At 40.5% G+C, this 21645-nt stretch overlaps 1 protein-coding gene across 1 annotated transcript in view; it reads left to right on the top strand.

The window, feature by feature from the left end:
- CDR2L (cerebellar degeneration related protein 2 like) overlaps positions 1–21645 on the top strand; it is a 40541-nt gene that overhangs the window by 13659 nt on the left and 5237 nt on the right. Inside the window, exons 2-4 of the mRNA XM_020806275.3 lie at positions 13177–13289; positions 15195–15343; positions 16244–16408. Of these exons, the coding sequence (XP_020661934.1) occupies positions 13177–13289; positions 15195–15343; positions 16244–16408 (427 nt within the window). The remainder of the gene's footprint in view (positions 1–13176; positions 13290–15194; positions 15344–16243; positions 16409–21645) is intronic.

The following is a 21645-nucleotide window of genomic DNA, read 5'->3' as shown; positions in this document are numbered from 1 at the left end:
GCACTGATGGGAAGAGAGAATTTATAGCAGTTCCACTATTTGCAGGCACTTGCTGTCATTTCTTTCTATATACCTGAATTTATGTTCTGTGTTCTTAAATTAATCTTGGAGACAGCATAAACAAGCCATCAGCTTTCCTTTTATTGTAGCACACTCAGCTCAGGTGGTGATGGCGGAACTAAATCTTTGATTGTCCTTTATGTGGAATAGCTTTCCTGTGGACAAAAACAAGAATATGAGAGAGAAGGGTTCAAGCCACAGATAAATAGCATTCCATGAAATGCTATTTATCTGTATGCAGTCATTTCGCTATAGGGAATCATTCAAATAGGCAAGGAGCTCTCGTTTTCATTTATTTAGTTTATTTGCTATAGAGTGTTTCAAAGTTCTTGCTAATCCCCAAAGCCTTGCCAAATGCTTGAAATATGTTACTCTACATCAGAGGGAGATACATGTGGTTCTCCGCATGTTTAACTGCAGCTCTCTTTTAATACAGTATAACTATGGGGGATGATGGGGATTCAGATTTAACAAATGCCAAGTCCACCATCACATGGAAGGCCGCACGTTGTCACCCCTGCTCTACATTTAGCACAGAAGTAGGAAGAAATTGCTTCAGTTAAATAAGCAAGGCATGTTTTCATTATATGGTTGTCATTGTGAAGGATGCTGAGTAGTAGCATCCTGAAATTCAGTTGGCCTACTCTCAAATCAGTCAGTTTCCACGGCATTTTTCTTTTTATGACAAAAACACCAGTCACGTAGTACCACAAAGACTAATTGAGTTATAGCTTTTGCACCTTCAAGCCCACTTCAACTGGAATAATTTCATTAACGAAAATGCAGGATTTGAGATTCCCCAAAAGCGCACTGAATTCAAAAAGCTTCTTAATTCTTCAAAATGTCAGCAGCTCTTTTGAAACACTGGAGAATGAAATAGAGAAGTTAGATAAAGCTGCGTATTTTGGCTTGAAACAAAGTATGACTTTTAAAGACCCTGTCACATCAAAAATAGCATCACAGCACTGAACGTAAGTGCTCTAATATCCACTTGGAGATCGGGACTGAAATCTATGTACAGTACTTCGAAGTCAGTGTCAGATCATCTAACTTCACCTTCTTAAAGCTCACTTTAAAAAGCAAGTTGAGAACTCAACAGCCTGCAACTTAGAAGCCTCTGTTAGATCTCATCGTTGACTGAAGGCCTGTCCAGACTGGGGATTTTGGAGTAGTCTAGTTTGCACATTAAAATCGTCTTCAGTGTGTTCTATTTTAATGCCCACTTGAACGATCCTTCCTATTCACACTCGAGATGTTTATTCTCCTGTGAGAAGGGTCTACACAAGTCTTTGGATTGCTTGTTTACAGACATGTAAGTATACCCAGTTTATTCATGAATATGTTTACTTGGTTTACGCATATGCAAGTTTGCTCGCTTTATTCATAAGTAAGGAGGCGACAGTTGGGCAAGCTTGCAGTGGTGGTACTGGTGTGAGGGGAAAATGTTGGGGTAAAGGTTGCATAGACGGAAGGGAGTTAAAGCCCCTTTTCCTGCTTTTCTCCTCAGCTGGAGCTGTGCTGGGACTGCATTGCCTTCCCTGCCTTTTCTCACAGCCATCGTTCAGCTGGCCACAGTGGCTTTCCTTTTTTGTTGTAATTGTTGTTAAATAAAGAATAGGTGGCATATCGACAGAGTAATGAATCCACCTGGCATGGTATTAGAATTACACTGCATCCATTAAGGAAATATTTAAAAAAGAAGACAAAAATAGGAGATGAGATTTCTCCATTCTCTTTAATGTCACAGCCCAGCTATTAAATCACAGGGTTGTCACTTCTGATAACACTGCCCACAACTCTATTTGAGTGCAAACAAACCGCCCGCACAGGCTATATAATGTGATAATTAGAAGTATGCCAAATCATGCCAAAAATATCCCAGAAGCCCCTAGCCCTGTGCCAGAAAGGAGTATGATAGCTCTTAAAGGGTAGAGTAGAAACACATGCGGACAACACAATTTGGTTCAAACCAAGCCATACCAGCAGCCATCCAAATATGGATCTATATACCAAGCTGGACAGGCCCAGAGATACAGCAGAAGAAGACAAATACAAAAAACTGAGAGAAGGACAACAGCATTAGCAGACCTCGGTGAACAAGGTGGGAGACGCTGAGCCTGAAGGGCACCAGTGCATTCTTTGCTTGGGAGGTTTTAAAGAAGGCACAGAATATGAAGATATAGAAGCTTTCCCCTTGTTACGTGGGTTAACGAGACTTCAGTAATGGAGCCAGAGATGCAGAACAAAGTGGTCTCCACAAACCTTCCCTGCAACTGTTACAATTCCACATTTTCATGATAAAGAGGCTACATTAAAAAAGAGCAGAGCAGAGACTGTTAAAGCATGAAGGGCACTTCATGTATTTCAGTATTTCAGGTTCTCGCTTTCAAAACGCTATATAGCTGCAAAATGGTTAGCCCCGTAACTGCGTAGTGGAACATTTGCACCAGTAATGAGTTGGACTGAGGGAGGTGTAGTAGCTGAAGAAATTAAAATATATGTAGTGTGGAGAGATTCTATGTAAGAGGAAGGTGTTTGGAACTTGCCTGCCTAAAGCTTCAGTCTGCTAAAAGTTAATGATGGAGAAGAAAGGGGGTGAGAGGAGAGCCCACCTTTGGCAGCCTTTTGATTTTAAAGAATAAAATGAAAAAAAAGGGGGAAGTACAAAAACAGGAAATGGCTTTCTAGCAGGAAGAAAGTTAACAAGGAGGAGAAAGCAATGAACAACATAAGCTCTCAAATCACAGGGCAGAGACAGTAGATCTGGCATAATGCTGTAAGCATTTAGGTTGCAAAAGAATAATAGCTACGTTTTGTAAGCAATCCTATGTCTGCCTGCAGAAAAGTCCCATTGGACCGTATCCTTAACAGTATAATTGATTCTACTTCTTGATGATCAAATGATTTGCTGGATGATGAAGGTCTGGCCATCAACATGAAAAGAAGTACAGTAGATGGGATGTCGAACAGTAGAAAACAGAGGTAGGCACTAGGCAATAAGCAGAGAAGTCCTTGCTGGATCAAATCAAATGTATAGAGCAGAGGTCTTCACACTTTTCAGTGAGAGAACCACATCGTATATTTTCAATATTTTTGAAAGCCAAAGGAATGTTCACACACACATGCATGACCCCCCCCACGCACCCACACCTCCCCCTCTGCCCTGCCCTCCCATGTGCACACACAGCCCTCACATGCACCCCCCGCACATATGGGCTGAAGGGAGCAAGCCGGATAAAATGACAAGGTGGGGTGTGGTCCATGGGCAATAGTTTGGAGACTCCTGGTTTAGAGGATGGCCAACAGAATTCCTGTTCAACCTCAGCATCACCACATATGAACATATTTTTTCAAAAATTTTGGAAATAGGTTGTCTTGAGCCCACTGGAGTATGGCATCTGGAGGACCACATGCTGGCAACCTATTTTAAATTGGTTTTAAAAACTTTGGGCCACAAGGGATGGATTCAATTAAAAAACACACACCATTTTTGTTTTTATGGGATGTGGAGGTTACAAGAGATAGGCCCACAGACTGCTGAAGATTGCCCATCTCAGATATAGTCCAATATCCTGTGTTACACAGTGACCCCAAACTAAGTCTACCTGGGAGGCATATAAAAAGAGCATGAAGGTAATCACTTTGCTTTTTGCACAACAGCACTTGGTATCCAACTGTAGCAGAAGAAAAGGAAACGGGGAACAGGGCCATTCTAGCAATCCTTCCCTCTTACATAATCAGTGTCTTCTAATTTTTATGTGCTTTTATGATACCCAATTTGGACTCAATGACCTCACAGGCCCCTTCCAACTCTATCTAAAGATTTTTTTGCTACATCTTTTTAGATGAGGAGTAGCCAGCACAGTCAGTGGTGCGGAATGAAGGGGGTTGCAATCCAAGAGCATTTGGAGGGCCACATACTACCTGATGTGATTTCAGAAAGTTAGCCCACAGAAAGATATTATCTTGTTTTTATTGCTCGTGAATAAGCCCCCTCATGAGTTGAGTGGATGAGGATGGGATAAAGTGTAATAAAAATTGAAGCTGCCTCTAAACTTGGAGATTTTGTGTAGGGATCATCAGGACAAATCAGTACCCACATCTGCCCTGAATTTGCCTATTCCCTTTTAAAAGTTGGTTGTGAACAGGGGCTTATCACTGGATTTGGTCTTCAAATTCATGAAGGACCTTACTTTTAATATATAAGGAGCCTCAAAAAACAGAAGCAGCCTAGGACTCTCAATTTCTGAGACACCCTGGCAGTGAACCCTGTAAATGAACTGCAGATACTGTGAAGAATTATTTTATTTATCTCACAATTTCTTTCTACCATCATCTTATCACTTTAATGAGATAACTTTGAATTCTGTTGTGAGAGAAAGACATTTTCTCTGTATCTATTTTCTTACCATGTCATGAGAGATATGAGGTCTAAGTTTATAAGCCTCTTTCATGCCCTTCATCAGTTATCTTTTTCAACATTAACCTTCTTGACCAAAGGAACTACAGAGAGTAAGAAACCACTGAATTACCATTTTTCTTATAGTTGTTTCTTTCCTACCCGAAGATGGATGTCATCATGGCTACTCTAACTTCGGATGCAGCCGCACTAAATGACCATGTTATGCTTCCTCCAGATCAGTTTTTGGGGTTCTTTAGATTAGTTCTCCTTTTATCCTGAAGTATCAGCTGTGGCGTTCCATACTTCTAGTTTCTTTTTAAGTGATGAACTTTCTCTAGCTTTCTGTAGTTTGTGTCTTATGATTTCTTGGCTTTTAGTCATTACAGTGGGGTCTTGACTTGAGAACTTAATCCGTATTGGAAGGCGGTTCTCAAGTCAAAAAGTCTGTAAGTCAAGTCTCCATTGACCTACAGTGCATTGAAAACCGATTAATCCCGTAACAGGCCGTTTTTGTTCCATTTTGGGTTTTTTCTGGTCTGTAAGTCAAATCTCAGTCTGCAAGTCAAACCTAAATGTTGCGGCCAGAGAAGTCTGTAACTCAAAAAGTCTGTAAGTCAAGCCGTCTGTAAGTCAAGGGTCCACTGTACATTCATTAAGATGTTCAATTCAGTTTCCTGCGGCTTGAGTCAGGATAAAGCTTTTTCTAAAACTATGGCACATGTTAATTAGCTCAGCAATGCTATCAGCAGGAAGCCAAGCAATGGCCAATATCAATAATGTAGTCATCACTATATATACTTTTTATAGTATATTTCCTTCTGACCTCGCTATTTACTTCTTACCCTCCACAAAACCATACATACCTGCAGCTCAGCTAATAGTTTACAAATCTGACTAAGTGGATTGTGGTCCATGAAACTTTGTGCCATAAAAAGTGTAGTTGTAAGGTGTGACCGTCCACTTTGTTATTTTTATTTCAAAGTAATGATAGTCCAGTGATTTAGGTATCTAGCTGCAGAGCCAGAGATTGGAAGTTTGATTCACTACTGTGTCTCCTGCGAACAGAGCCAGCCTGTGTGGTTAAGCTGTACAGTTCCAGGGCATCCTCAGAAGATGGGAATTGGAAACTACAATACTTCTGAGTATCTCTATCTGCAAAGCCATGAAAAGGATCACCATAAGTCAGAATTGACATGACAGCATATGATTAATGATCATTTGGTATTTCACTGAAAGATCTGAACACGATTCTAAAGATCAATGGACGTGGTGGCTCTGCGGGTTAAACCGCAGAAGTCTCTGTGCTGCAAGGTCAGAAGACCAGCCGTTGTAAGACGCAATGGAGTGAGCTCCCATCGCTTTCCCAGCTCCTGCCAGCCTAGCATTTCAAAAGCATATAAATGCGAGTAGATAAATAGGTACCATCACGGTGGGAAGGTAACGGTGTTCTGTGTCTAGTCGCGCTGGCCATGTGACCACGGAAACTGTCTTTGGACAAACACTGACTCTATGGCTTGTAGATGAGCATGAGCACCGCACTGTAGAGTTGGACACGACTGGACTAAATGTCAAGGGGAACCTTTACCTAAAGATTAAGAAAGGAAATGTTGGAAGTGTTTTACTTTTGGCTCTTCTTTGTATGTCTGGTAACCATGTCTAACAATGCAGACATACCTGTTGCAAAAAATAATGGTTGGAATTCTAGCTACTAACATACTTCAGTTCTATCAGTCAGGAAAAAAACTACTGTATCTTTAGAAAAACAGAGGCTGATAGCATAGCAGTGGAAATTATCTCAACTCTTAAAAAATTCAAATTAGGTAGATTTATAAACAGTGAGATACTTAAATAATGGACAAATTTGTAATTTAAATTCAAATTGATTTGAGGGAGCGGGAGTGAAAATATGTCTTTATAACAAAATTATGGCCTACAGTTCTGAATGGGGGGGGGGGAAGCAACAGAATCCTCTGGCATTTTTAAGGCTAGGAAGTTTTATTTGGTGCAAGCGTTTGTGAACTGTAGCCCACTTCATTGGATATATTATTGTTTTTGTTACAGAATACTAACATAGCTTATGTCCTTGAAAAAATTGTTTGGAGAATAATCACACAGAAAGATGTAGTGTATATGCAGTAAAACCTTTAGGGTAGTTTTTGGTTATTAGATGAAGGATAAAAATAGGTTAAGAAAGATAACCAGTGTTGTGGGAGAAAGAACAATTGGAAAGACTGATACCATTTTTCTTTTTGTGTTACACCTTTTCCATTACCCTAGAACTGATCTGAGTGTGACAAATGTGTTAGGTCACCAAGAGCAATCTCTGTAACCATGACAACATGGCTCCTGTTTCATTCCACTGTGACTTCCTCACTGGTTTCTGGCTTTGTACAGGATAGCTATTTGCCTTTATGAGTGTTTTTGGCATAATTGGTCTAACTGGTTTGACCAAAACAAAACAAAAACAGCCTGCTAAAACTGCTTGGCCATATTCAGCAAGATCCTTTGAATAATAGGATATGTACACTACAATATTTATATCCTGAAATTGCCTTTGGGAAAATGTAACTACGTATTTCCAAGGATCGAAGCCTAAGTCCCACTGAATTTAGCAGAAGTTATTTCTGAGTAAATATGAGTAGGACTGCACTGTTAACACAAACCTCCTTTGGAAATTTTCGACTAACCATTATTTCCTATTTAATTCAGATCGGGAAACTACCCTGTTTCCCCTAAAATAAGACCTAACCTGAAACTAAGCCCTAGTATGATTTTTCAGGATGCTTGTAATATAAGCCCTACCCCAAAAATAAGCCCCAGTTAAGTGAAACCCCGCCCTCCACCATTGTGTAGCAACCAGAAGAAGATGCTGTGACTGTAAAATACTGTAAAACATCCCCTGAAAATAAGCCCTAATGCTTTTTTGGAGCAAAAAGTAATATAAGACCCTGTCTTATTTTTGGGGAAGCACAGTATTATCACCAGATATGAAGCTGGTTTAAGATCCCAATTTGCTTCAAAGTCAGGGTAGACGTGGACAAGAATTATCTGGTTAATGCCCAGCAGTGTAACTTTTAACAGGAAATTGCTTTTAGCTAAGAAGTTAGTATAAGCATTTTCTTCTTACACTACTCTGTGATGGTGTGAGGGTTCGGTATTAAGGGGGTCAGTCACCCGCAATAAAGCATGAGACGGTTTCAACTCTTCAACCTTGTCTTCATTTATTAACAATTCAACATTAACAGGAACATCTCTCGGAACGGGATTTAAAGTCTCTTGCGGTCTAAACTTCGACTGCAAGGGTGTCCAAATGTTATTAACAAAGGGCTTGGTTTCATCAAATGTCCACGGTCCAGATAAAATCTTCTCTGTGACCGGTAGTTCGCCGTCATCACCTTCTGGCCCTAGTAGTGGTAGGGTCTCCTCATCTCTGCTCCAGCCCCAGAGCGGGGAACCCTCTCCCAGACTGGCCAGCCACGGTCCAGGTAGACCCCCATCTTCTGTAGCTCCGTGAGATACCATGCTTTCTTCGCTTCGAGCTCGCTCGCCACCACTTCTCGCTCCTCTCTTAATCGTCGCCTCCACTCTTTCGCCTCAGTCTCTCCCCAATAAGATGGATGGGGTTGCTGTCCCTGGCGTCTCCTTCTCTCTGCCTCTTCATGAGGAACCTTTCCCTGCTCCCATTTCCCTGTCCAGGGGTCCTGGACCCATATCATTTCCCAACCGCCCGGGATCTCGTCCCACTTCTCCTTTATATCCCCTACTCCCTCCTCTATCTCTCCTCCCTCCTTTCCCGCCAAATTTCCACCGGTTTCCCCCCCCCCGATACATTTAACCCCTTCATCACTTGTACCAGGTCCCGAGTATCCACCCCTTGATGTCTCTGTCCCTCTTTTCCTCTCATCTCCTCCAACTCTTTAGTATCCACCTGTTTGTTCTCTTTTCTAGGTGGGGAAGGTGGGGGGGGGACGTCTGAGTCGCGTTAGAACGTGATGGGAGCAACGGCACTCCCACATAAGCCTCCTCCTGGCCCTGGCCTGGGGTCTTACAGATGGGAAATGCCTTCACTGACTTCTTAATTTGCATAACTTTTCCATTAAAAGATACACCGCTGGTGTTATGCCTGTGTAAATATACAACAGAATTCCAGCCATTGTTTCCAAGTGCACGTGAAATGGGCAAATTATAGTTAATTGAACATTTCTAGAATTAATTGCAATGTACCAGAAATTAAAAAGTTAATGTGTATATAAGTGTAGAACCATGAAGGAAAACACGGAAAGAAAATGGGGGAAATTGCTCATAATTGTTGCTTCAATTTTGAAGCCTTGACTCTTTTACCACTTTGAAAACATAAATTGTATTACATGTAACTGCCCAGAGGATGTTGGGTTATGACTTAGCAAAAAATTTCAATTTACAAAAAAATCAGCTTAGCATAAAATAGTGCTGTTTGATATATTTATGAAGTCCAAAGAGCTTTTGTTTTATCATACCATAATTGCCTAGTGTTAGAAATGGAACTGTAAGCTGCTTAGATATTTTATTGTTGCTGTTTCTTTATTTATTTAGTGCCATTTGTATACATAATCTTTCCCAAGGAATAGATGTAATAAGTCCTTACTCCAATGGGCTTACAAGCTAAAATGGACAAAGGGAAATAACAGAGGAATGGAGGCAAATACTAACAAAATTTAAGTTGAAAATGGAAAATATTATGGCAAACAAAAGGGTTATATTATTTGATTTCAGTTTTTTTAAAAAGCCCATATCTACATAGGGGCAGAGAGGCTTCATATTTTTATAGAAGGGTCTCCCAGTTGTAATGTGGTGAAAAAAACAAGGTGAGTCTTGGTTATTTAAATTCATTACAGCCTTTTTGCTGGTCTTTCATGTGTGTGTTCATCTGCATACATGTATTCTGGCATACAAGATCACTAGATGGATAGCTTTTCAAGAAACCTCCTTAAAACGTCTTAAACTCAAACACTGTTTGTCTTTCTATGCAGTATTACTGTACTCTGTTCTGTGAAAAAATAAAATGGTTTCCTTCCTTCAGAGATCTGCATGGATCTCTTCCTCCTTGTCTCTCCATCCTCTCCTGTTTCTTTGTACTTATTCCAGCTCTTGCAAAATTATTCCTGAAGCAGTTTTGAAAATCATGATGCCAGATCCTAATCCACTTAACTCAACCCCAGCAGATTAAATTGAATGCCATATGGTGAGATGAGAGTGACACAATTGTCCAGGAGACATGGAGAACCCTGAGCTTTTCTACATGTTATGAAGCAGCATGACCGCTTCTGGGTTGGTGCCTACCATGCCGGCCCAGTCAAGCTGTGCGGAGTAAAAATCGGCAGGGTCTCTATCATCTGTAATAAATACATTATGAAGTGAAGAAGAGGCTCTCAGTCACAACCCGAGGAGCTAATGAATATGAAATTTCTCTTTTGACATCTTTTCCTCTTTCAGTCCTAATCCATTTGTCATGCTTTTGATTTCCTGAGGGCGTTTTGAACATTGGAGGTGGTTCTATAAATGTCTCTCCAACTGTAATTGCAACTCTCTCTTCATCAGACCCATTCGAGGAGTGCAGCTGCCGGACCAGGGTCATTTTGTATTATTATGATTATTCAAAATTAAGAGCCTGTCAATTCTCACCATTCACCCTAGACTGAAGATCATAATGAGTGCTGGAGGTCAGATTCTGAGAAAGAAGCAAGAACATATAGTTGGTAGTTAAAAATACAACAACCTAAATCTAAGGCCTCTGGATGCAATACGAATCAATGCCTCCTACATTCTTCCTGATGAGTTGGAAAGCAGTCAAGAAAAATGAGTTTTCTAATAAGATATGTTCTTGCATACAGTACCATAACATCTTTCTCTGCAAGGCAGGCTGTGGTCACCTTGATGTAGTTCACCTTGATAAAGTATGTTATCAATACGCTCAGTGAATTCCCTTGTATGATCTTTACCTGAAGTAAGCAGAGGTACTTTATGCAACGGGAAAGTACTAATTTCAGGAAAGGTATTTCGGTTATAAAATTGCCAGTTGTGTTCTGAAGCTTAGTGAGGAAGGGGGAGCATGAGGAAAATGAAAGGGGAAGGCCATCTCTGTTCTCTCTTTCCTGCTATAGCAACCAATCCTGAACAATAGCTACCCAGAAACCCTGCTCATTAAAGTCCAGGGAAACCAAGAGGAAAGGCAGATTCAATTAGCACCTCGGTGGCATCACTGCCGTCTTGTGCCTCTCACCAGGTGGGATAATTAGGACAATTTACCCTACAGCTGTGCTGTCCCAGCAAGGGCGCCTTCTTAAATGGGCAGGTACCGTTACATGCCTTGACAAACATAGGCGTCTCTGGCCACGTGTGTGCCTCAGGCTGGGCAGCTGCCACCAGTATGCCACCAGTCTGCCTGCATTTTCACAGACAAAAAGGGGATCTGACAGCCAGTGACAAAAATCAGCTGTGAAGACTCTGGTGGAAAGGAAGGGTTTAATATCCCCAGGCTACATGGAACTCAGGAAATAAAAGCAGGATGGGCAGAATGTGGCGCTTTGGTCAGCCTTTGAAAATACCTGTAGACCCAATATCCCACACTGCTTTGTAAACGATAAGGCTAACTAGTAACGTGTTTCCCTGAAAATAAGACAGGGTCTTATATTCATTTTTGCTCCAAAAACACATTAAGGCTTATTTTCAGGGGATTTTTTCATGTACAACAATCTACATCTATTCAAATACAGTCATGTCATCTTCTTCTGGTTGCTGCACAAGGGTAGAGGGTGGGCTTTCACTTAACTGATGCTTATTTTTGGGATAGGGCTTATATTACAAGCATCCTGCAAAGTCATACTAGGGTTTATTTTCAGGTTAGGCCTTATTTTCGGGGAAACAGGGTATAAGGCACTAATCTTTAGAGAACTGGCTGGATACATTCAGCATCTAGGAACATCTGATAAGCAAACATACTGCTGTGACAGAATATTGCATTTAACTGCCTGGAAAGGTACAAACTCATCTCCTAGTTTGCTTTTACAGTACCCCATTTGGCATTAATCATCACTAATTTTTGTTGTTGCATGTATTTGTACTTTGCTCCATTGTCACCACAGTTTGAAAATACACAAGTAGCATTTTGGAAACAAATCTAGAAACTTCCTAAAAACCTAATAAATGCAGTAACACCAGGAAAGAATCACTGTGGATAAATGTCTTAGGAACAAAGGTGCAATTCACTAAAAATTGAGCCCTTGGGAAGTTGAAAGCTTGTCAGAACAAGTGGCAGAAGGCGGAGGGGGAGGGCGAGAGCAACAAGTGTGTTAGTTAGAGAAAGGCACAGCCTCAACACGGGGACAGAAAGAAAGTTCTCTCTCCATCCCAGACAATGATGGCTGAGCCTCTGACAAGATGTAGAGACCAAACTAGATTTATCAGGTACTTGAAATCAAAACTGTTTTTAATTTTAAAGTCCTCCACAGCTCGGGAATTTCATATCTTCAAAGCCATCTCTATAGAAAGACCCCTGAGGCAGGGGTGCTGCAGGGCTGAGGGCTTACCTCATGGTCTTTTGTTTTGGATGACAGGAGGGAGCAGCAGCACAGAGCAGGGACATCACTGCAGTTGTCCGAATATGGGAACTAATGTACTACCCTTGCAACGGAAGCATCAATGCTTTGTTTGTACAGCTTAGAAACATTCCATAAACAATAAGCAAACCTACAACTCCCAGAATTCCTAAGCCACTGTGGCCCATGCCAGTGGCACCTGGGAGGTTCCGGGAGTTGTAGTTCAGTATAGTAACTTTTTCTAAACTCTGGTCTTCCACTGCCTTGTGTAGAGCTTGGAAAGTATGTTTATACTGGTTCTGTTGTTGTTGTTGTAATCATTATTACGGGATGTGTATGGCACTCTTTAGTACAGCCTTTCAGAATGGCTAATGAACTGTAAAATCAAAGAGTAAAAAATGTAATGTATACTTCAGTGTTGAAACTGCCTTTTTGCTATCCCCCATAAGAATAAGTAGGACCGATGGTTGTTGTGGGTTTTTCGGGCTCTTTGGCCGTGTTCTGGAGGTTGTTATTCCTAACGTTTCACCAGTCTCTGTGGCCGGCATCTTCAGAGGACAGCACTCTGTCTGTGCTCTGGTTTGAGAATACATAAGTAGGACCATTTGCCCCACAATTCAGCTTCTAAATAAATAAATCATAAATAATTATGAGTAAGTAGTGAATAAATTCTTAATTCTGGAGCAATGTAATGTTTCCTCACTGTGAAACAATCAACCGTGGTGGGAGACTGTGTTCAGCTTTGTATTGTTCAGAATCTGCCTAATCTGGGTCAGTGAAGGAGTATCTGATCCTGATACACAGATGCTCTTCTCAGTACTGTGAGATTCTAAGTTCACGCTTCCTGAAAAATGTAAGCATCCTCATTCTCTCTAGTCAGAAAACATCTGAAGTGTGCCTTTTATGATGAAATAACATAGCAAGAGTCTTTCTGATTGTTCTTGAGGTAATTCCTTGTGTTATTTTTACCAGCATATTAGTCGTGAATGTTTGCAGAGGTTTTTTTAATGTTGTGTGTCTTTTGTACTTTTGTTAGCTTCCCAGAACTTTGGAAAGTTAAAGTAAAATGACTTCTTCACACCTTGTTCCAAGGAGGTTGGAGAACAGATCTTCACTGCTTTTGTTTCTCCCGCTTTTCAGACTTGCACTTAGCAGCTGAACTGGGGAAGACGCTGCTGGAACGCAACAAAGAACTGGAGGATTCTTTGCAGCAGATGTACGCAACCAACGAGGAGCAAGTACAAGAGATAGAGGTACTGGTGGCCGGCGCCAGTGAAAGGCAGGCACATACATAATCTGAGTCACTGCAGCTGTTTTGCTTCCTTTTTTGCCACTGGCTCACATGGAGCATGGACATGTAACTACGCATGAGTGCTTAGGCGGTATCTGCGCTGCTTCAGTGTTGTCCATATGAGTGACATGGGATATTAGGGGGAGGGGTGATGAGCACATATGGAAGGGGCTGAAACAGAGGTGGATTAAGGCCGGCAGAAACAACCCTCCAGCAAGCCGGTGTTGTTCACTCCAGGGAAGCCCTCCCACCCCCACCCCATATGTTTTCATTCTGAGCAGCAGCTTTAGTGAGGGTCACTTTGAGCTTCTATAGAGTCCCCAGATTAGTTTCAAAAAAGCTCCTGAAGTGGGGCTAAATTGATTTTTCCTGTCCTCACTCAATGAATCTGTTTTCCCCTGACGTATCCACTACCCCTGCCCCATTTTCTAGTTTAAGGCAATGTTAAGATTTATTTTATTAAGTTTATTTAGTTGCCAAAATTATAAACAATTTTATAAATATATTTTATTTTCCAACATAAAACTTAAAATCCTATAGATACCACATCATGTATCTTTAAGATGTAAGCATAAAGTATAAGCTTAACCTACAAGCAATCTTATTTATTGGTATAATTTTTCTGGTGAGATCCTGTCCATCCTTTTCATTTTAATTTCTTTATTATGGGACTTCTGCTTTCCACCAGTCATAAAATAAATTCCAGCTTAGGTAAAAAGTTGACTTTTCTTGTCCTTTTAATCTCTTTGTTAATCTGTCTATTTCTCCACTTTCTAATATTTTCTTAATAATCATGTCATCCTTTGGTGGATTTTCCTCCTTCCAGACTTGTGCCCATACTAACCTTGTCGTCGTCGCTTAGTCGTTTAGTTGTGTCCGACTCTTTGTGACCCCATGGACCAGACGCCAGGCCCTAACCTAGCTGCTGTCAAAACATGTAGTATTAAGTAGTAGCTTTGTGTATTTATGTTGGTTGGCAATACAAATATTTTTATTTGTAATCCCGATAAAATATTTCTGGTTTAAATTCTATTTCCTGTTTTGACATTTGCTTAATCCACAAATTGTAAATTTTGAGGGAATGAGGATTGAAACTAAGGTAAGAAAATGGGGAGAAGGGTAAGGGGCTAGTATTTTTGGATAAGAAAATGGACTCTTAACATTTAATAATGATAATTACATGCTATCAGTTCCAACGTCTGGAAATCCTTTGCAATGTTTTCCAGTAATCAAGAGTTCTTAAAAACAGTTTGCAATTCTTTATTTCCGAGAATGCCCTGGGACTGTGCAGCTTGTCAAGGCTTCACAGCCTGACTCTTCTCCAACAGCATAGAATCAGCCTCCTAACAGATTCCTTACCCAGATGCTGTAACTCACTGAGCTACCCAGCCAGCTAAAAGAGTGTTTAGGAAAGTTTATTACAGAGAATTTGAGGGAAATAGAGAAATAAAAACTCCCTATTTTTCTCTGTCTGTGGGTCTTTATAAGGAATACCAGCTTTCTCGAAACATCTTTTTTAGAAACAGATAGGGTGGCTGAGCACTTCCTCATTTAAAAAAATGTTCTAAGGCTTGAAATAGCCTATGAGAAACAAAATATGGGGTACAGAGTGCAAATTATACACACCCAAAGCCTGGACTTTTCACAGGAAGTAGCTGCACTTTACCTCCCCCCCCCCAGTTGTTTATACTAAACATTCAGAAATTTAATAAATATAATACCTAGTGAGTCAGGAGGATAGTTTTAGTCAATCAAAAGTTTTAACTGATCTGTCTCATCCATCACTCAACACTGTGGCTTTACTAATAGCTTTTTCCTAGCACTGTATTCCTAATGGGGATTCGTCCTCTCCTTTTTTTTAATTCAGTATTTGACAAAACAACTGGAAATGTTACGGCACATGAATGAACAGCACGCCAAAGTCTATGAGCAGCTGGATATGACTGCACGAGACCTAGAACTGGCGAATCAGAAGCTTATGCTGGAAAGCAAGGCATCTCAGCAAAAGATCCAATGGTAATTATACTTCTGCTGGCCCCTTTAAGCAGATCGGTACAACTGTGACTTCTGTAGACTTCTGCCTGGATGACTGTGCAAAAGCTTTCTCTCCCCCCTCCCTTTTATTGAGAGAACAGTTTTAAAGAAGAATTTTGTGAGTTACTCTCCAATAAGAATGAGTGAGTGAATGGATAGAGAAAGAGACTTGTGAGGGAACTGAGTTATCTACTGATTCTAGTGCTGTGATTTCTCCATACCATGAAGCTGAATATCAACATGGGTAAAAATTTAAAACTATTGATTAGCCTTGAACTCTTACCCTCCTGAACGTGCCAGTCTCGTGTGCTTCTGGAAGCTAAGCAGAACCAGTCTTGGTCAGAACTTGGATGGGAGACCAGCAAGACGTACCAGGGGTCTCCATAAAGGATTACGGAAGAGTCCTGCCTGCAACCCTAGAAAGCTGGTTTTTTGCTAGTTAGACCTGAAAATACTTGTGTACAGTAGATGGACAAAAGGTCTAACTCAAATGTAAGACAGCTTCCAAGGTTCTAACAGCATGACCATGCTCTCAGTATCATAGAACACTTCCAGGATTAAAACCTTGTACAACAGAAAATACTAATTTTTTAGTATGTCAGTGCATAAAGTGTGAATGCCTTTGTGTGAATAGTAATAAGAAAGCACTGCCATGTATCAGTGGGGAAGAGGGGAAGGATCTAAATATATTTTATGTTTAAGGCTGTATGAAAGCGTTCCTCAGACTAGACATTTCAGATAGTTACCACTTGGGGAAAATGAAAGGCTTATTATGAGTCCTGTTTCAGCGCTATATTTTATGTGCCATAAAAGTTATCCGTACTTCTATCTAACATTCTTTCTTTCTTTTCTTTCCAATCACGCTGGCACTGACTTTGACAGCCTGACAGAAACCATTGAAGGGCTACAGAACCAGGTGGATGAGCTACAAAAACAGGTAGAAGAGTTACAGAGCCTCGATCAGCTTCGGGTCCGCCGGGAGAAGAGAGAGAGGCGCCGAACCATCCATACATTCCCTTGTCTCAAGGAGCTGTGTTCAAGCCCCAGGTACTCTGCCATGGGGAGAGAAGAGGCAGCAGAGCTTGGACAGCAGGTCCTTGCTGCTGAATACTACAGCCCGCCTATAAGTAAAATTACAGATGTAAATGCCAGTGATTTGTTTTTCTAAATCTCATCCTGTGCATTTGCCTCTTTCCTTCCCAATTGTATAGGCGATTACGGTATTTTTCCATGTATAAGACACCCCCATGTATAAGACGCCCCCACTTTTCTAATTCAACATTAAGAAATCTAAGTGGGGCTTAGCAAGTGTAGAAGGAAAGGGATAAAAGCCCTGCAGGATCACTTTGATCCCTGCTTTCCCCTCCACTTGTTTTTGTTCTCTCCTCAGCTTACTTCCGTGTATAAGACGACCCTCCATTTTTAGCCTAAAGATTTTAGACAAAAGTATAGTCTTATACACAGAAAAATACGGTACATGCTTAAAAGTGGCTCTCAATTTTGGAACATTTCAAGGATGATTGCATTCCAGTTCACTGCAAACAAAACAGAAGACACTCGGGCACTTTACTGTGTTTAAGGGTTGTCACCATCTGTGTTGTTCTGAAAATTCCGCTTTGGTGAAAAAACATAGTAGTTCAAATGAGAAATATGTATTTTAACAGTTTTCCTGGTTTGAAATGTTTTACATTCACACATCACAGACTTTGCTGGCAGATGGAAGAAAATCAGCAGCATTTTGTGAAGTAGCAGAGGCTTAGGTGTTGATAGGATGTATGTTTTAAAAAATAAGCGTAATAATAATTATTAAGAGGTTACCATTACAGTTTCATACTGTAATATACCAAACCCCCTTGCTAACACTCAGGCGGTTAAATTATATATGAAAAAAAAACATTAAAATCCAGTAAACTCATTCCAACATGTACATCTGTCTTGTTTCCCTTCCTCCACATTGCCATCCAGGATACCAGGGGCAGGCAACATATGGGGCATGGGCCACATCTGGTCAGTTCATACAGCCGACCATGACTTTCCTCATAATATTCACTTTTTAAACAACACCAAAAATCAGTCATGCAGTCCACTACCAAAGAAAATAATAGCGTAGCTCCCAGCACCTTTTCTGATTTGTATCATTGGTAGCCTTCTTGTGTTTAATCCAACTTGTTTTAAGTTATTTTGTAGTCACACCTTTTAAATTCTCTTGAGTGAAGGAGGCATAAAAAGAAACTTTAGTGAAAGAGGGGACTTACTTCATTTTGAGCCTCTCATTATGAACTGCTTTGGACATCAAGATCTCAAGAGGACTTTTAAGAACACCAACTCTTTCAGAGTCCTGCCTGCCTACCAAGCACATGGAAAAGGGCTCCGATCAGTTTCCCCTCTGACTGATTTCAAAAAGGGTGTTTTTATTGGCATATGATGTTTAACCCTTCTTGCTGTGTCGTCTTTCCCCCCTCTTCATTGGTTTTAAAGGTTTTAAAACATTTAGTTCATTTTAATGCTTTTCAATGGTAGGGCTGGTTTTACTTGATTTTATGGCTAAATTCTGTTTTCCTTGGTTTTTATTCTTTTATATAGATTGTAAGCCCCATTGAGTGCTATTTTCTAGTGGAAATGTGGGATGTGAATGTAATTAATCAAGCAGCAACAAGGTCCAAAAACTGATGTTTGGACTCTAGGGAAACCAAAGTATTTATAGTAGATGACAATTTTTTTTCATACCATGTTTCCCCAAAAATAAGACAGGGTCTTATATTCATTTTTGTTCCAAAAACACATTAGGGCTTATTTTCAGGGGATATTTTTTTTTCATGCACAACAATATACATTTATTCAAATACAGTCATGTCATCTTCTTCTGGTTGCTGCACCATCGTGGAGGGCAGGGATTCACTTAACTGAGGCTTACTTTGGGGGTAGGGCTTATATTACGAGCATCTTGAAAAAAATTATACTAGGGCTTATTTTCAGTAAAACAGGGTATTAGTAATTATAGCAATTTTGTCTCCATAGAAGAGCTATCCTCACCTTTTTCTTGATGGGGTTTTCCAAGTATTTATAAACCACTTAGACGTCAATATTTCAAAGTGGTATCCAATAGAAAAAATAATATTATAAAATACATAAATACATAGATAGCACAGTATAGGGCATTTCATTATGGATAGCCATACTAACACAGTGTCTAGGTTTGGCAGTAGTAAGTGATAAAAACATAGGTGCAGATGAGGTGTTATCACACGGTTGGAAAAACAGTTGTGTGGAATATAGGTTCTTCTGACCCCCCTGAATGGGATCACTTGAATAACGTTGCATTTAAGTGTGCCCCAAAACAAGAGTTGTACTTTGGAAGCACATTGACCTTTTTGTGAAATACTTCCTTCCAAGGTTGAACTCTGAGAGTAATTCTGTAGTTTAGAAGAAGCAACATGTGTTTAGTGTTGATTGGCTGGTAAGTTTGATGTCACAGATCCCTCCCTCCCTCCCAGAGCAGTTCTGAAACTTTTAAACCTTGCTGGAGGTAAAAATTAAATAGCAACATGATATGTTCATTTCTTGGGATACCCAGTGTGGTGTAGTGCAGTGGTCCCCAACCTTGGGCCTCCAGATGTTCTTGAACTACAACTCCCAGAAGCCTTCACCATCACCTCTGCTGGCCAAGATTTCTGGGAGTTGAAGTCCAAGAACATCTGGAGGCCCAAGGTTGGAGACCACTGGTGTAGTGGATAGAGTGATGGACTAGGACTCTGGAGACCGAGGTCTGAATCCCTTGCCCAGCCATGGGAGCTCACTGGGGGAGTGGAACTGGTAAAACCTTAATTACCTCACTTAACATTGAAAGCCATATTAGTGTTTCTATAAGTTGCTTCCAACTTGACAGCAGGCTGACATGTATTTCAGAAAACAAATATTTAAAAAAAACATGAATGAAGAAAGTTCAAACATGAGGGAAAATATTTTTGAAATGGAATGGAGGTAGAAGGAATTGATTCAGGTTTTGTCACGTAGATCTGCTAAACTAATCCAAATCAATGCATTCAGATTTTTCTGGGTCATATTTGACTTCTAGACATATGGATAATTTTTGATATTCACTTGCAACCCACAAATTCAAATCTAGAGGGAAATGAGACCAGGAAGAGAGAGTATGGCTCATCCCACCTCACATCTGTTTGAATTAATGAATTTGCCAGGAGCTGTTTATTAGGAGACAAGGAAGAATAATATGCTGAGAAGATGCAAGCTTGGGGTTGATTTTCATTATTATGAAACAGCCACAAGAGATGCTTTATTCAAGTGGGATTGTCTTTCTCCCTGTCCTTTTTTTATAACTGTCCTCCCACCCAGCTTCAAAGGTATGTTACAGGCTTAAACTTTCAAAACAGAGTCAGAATTTCAGAGGTGAGTGGTCCAAACTCCATGGTGACATGTACATTTTTCCTCTCTTTCCCTATGGCCTCTTAAAGAAATCAATCAAAAAAATTGAAAGAAATTTTGCAAAGCATGCCCAGCACTGCTATAGGATCCTAAAGTTTCAAACTGCTTGTGCTCACAAGCAGTTTGATCTTTGAACTGATTGCACAGATTTAAATCAAATAATAGTAATGGCAAACCCTGCTTGGGCAAGGGCCACCCTTCCAAGCAAGGGATCTCATGTTATTTTGCAAGTAAACCATTGTGCCCCACTGGTGTCCAGAATGATCTTAGCCTGGCCTATGTGATTTGCTACAATTTGATTCATGCACCACTTTTCTCCTAATACAGAGTCTCAAAGCAGCTCACAAATAATTGGTAACAAGTATAATTAAAAACATAGTAACAGTAAAAATTACAGATGTAGCAATATTTTAACTGCTAATAAAAACAGTTCCAAAATACTAAGAAAAACAAAGGTACTGCTAGCTGTCCTGCTAGAAGACTCTGTTGTGTTCCATGATTAGAAGCTTACCTAAAAAGAGAGGCCTTGCAGTCATCACGTTGCAGTCGTCTGTTGGACAGTGTCTCCAATAAACAACGAAGAGACACAATGTCTTTCTTGTTCCTGCTGTACATCATTATCAGCATCTTTGTTCAAATCTTCTCAAGCCCGTTTTTTTCCCCTGTTTGGCTTAGACCACTAGTGGCAATAGTGCCAGGGATCATTTCTCTCTCTCTCTCTCTCTCTCTCTCTCTCTCTCTCTCACACACACACACACACACACACACACACACACACACCTTGGGTCATTCCCTCTGACCTCTCCCTCCCCCCCCCTCCGAAAAAGGATTTTTCTTCTGGATTCGGGAGAAGATCTCTTTGAAGAGGGCTTTGTACTCCGGCTGGCTCTGCTCTAGCCTCTTGTCCACCGCCTCCACATGTTTGCTAAGGCTCTTCTCCATGGTCTTGAGCTCATCTAGCTCATAACCTTCTCCCCAGAAGTCTCTAAAGGAGCTGTCCCGAGAGATGGGGAGAGAGGTTTGGACGCCGGCGTGGCGCACACTGTCCTTGTGCTGAAAATGAAGACTCATACCTAGATGCCTGTAGGAGACATGATGTAGCCATTTATGAGCTTCAGGGCATTAGGATGCTTTTCAAGGCAAGAAATAGCCATTTTTAAAAACAAGAAGTGACCAGTAAGTCATTTATTCTTATTATTCTTATTATTTTAAATGCTGTGTACAGATAGCGAAACGGGAGTCTGTGTGTCAGCATTTACATGATAAAATATGACTAGTCATTTTTTTGCTGATTTTCTCTTCAGCGTTACAAAGTCTTCCCCCCTTCGTATCTATGGAGCATTTAGCCCACCTTTTGCCTCTCCTCTCCTCTCCCTTCTCAAAAATACTCCTAAAGACAGGTAACCTCCATTTGTTTCCTTTCATCCCTTCTTACCCTTTTCTGCTTCTGTTTGTCTTATCCATGGTTCATAATTAGCTTGTGAAGAGCACAGCTTTTTTTATTGCTTCTTGTTACTCTCAAAAGCATCATATGTAGTGATGGCAGCATATAAATCATAGTAATTTTATATATGAAAGGCTACGTTTGTGGCTGTCTGTGTACTCATTTGCAGAGAACAGTAAGAAAAAAATGTTTTGAAGAGAAGTAACTAGACCAGCCTCTGTTGTTGACGGTTGAACCGTGACCAGTGAATCTGTGCAGGGCATCAGTTGTTTGAAGCAGTAGCAGAACTCTTTTCTGTTTCAGTTCCCAAGATTGCAGGCAGTCCAGTAGTTTATTGCTAATATATTGAAGAGAGACATGAATTTGCCAAGATGCCTTTCTTCCTTTTCAAGCTAAG

This window comes from Pogona vitticeps, chromosome 2 (genome assembly GCF_051106095.1).
Source record: "Pogona vitticeps strain Pit_001003342236 chromosome 2, PviZW2.1, whole genome shotgun sequence".
Classification (NCBI taxonomy): domain Eukaryota; kingdom Metazoa; phylum Chordata; class Lepidosauria; order Squamata; family Agamidae; genus Pogona; species Pogona vitticeps.
The sequence above is the reverse complement of the archived record's forward strand: the minus strand, read 5'-3'. Positions and strand labels throughout refer to the sequence as shown.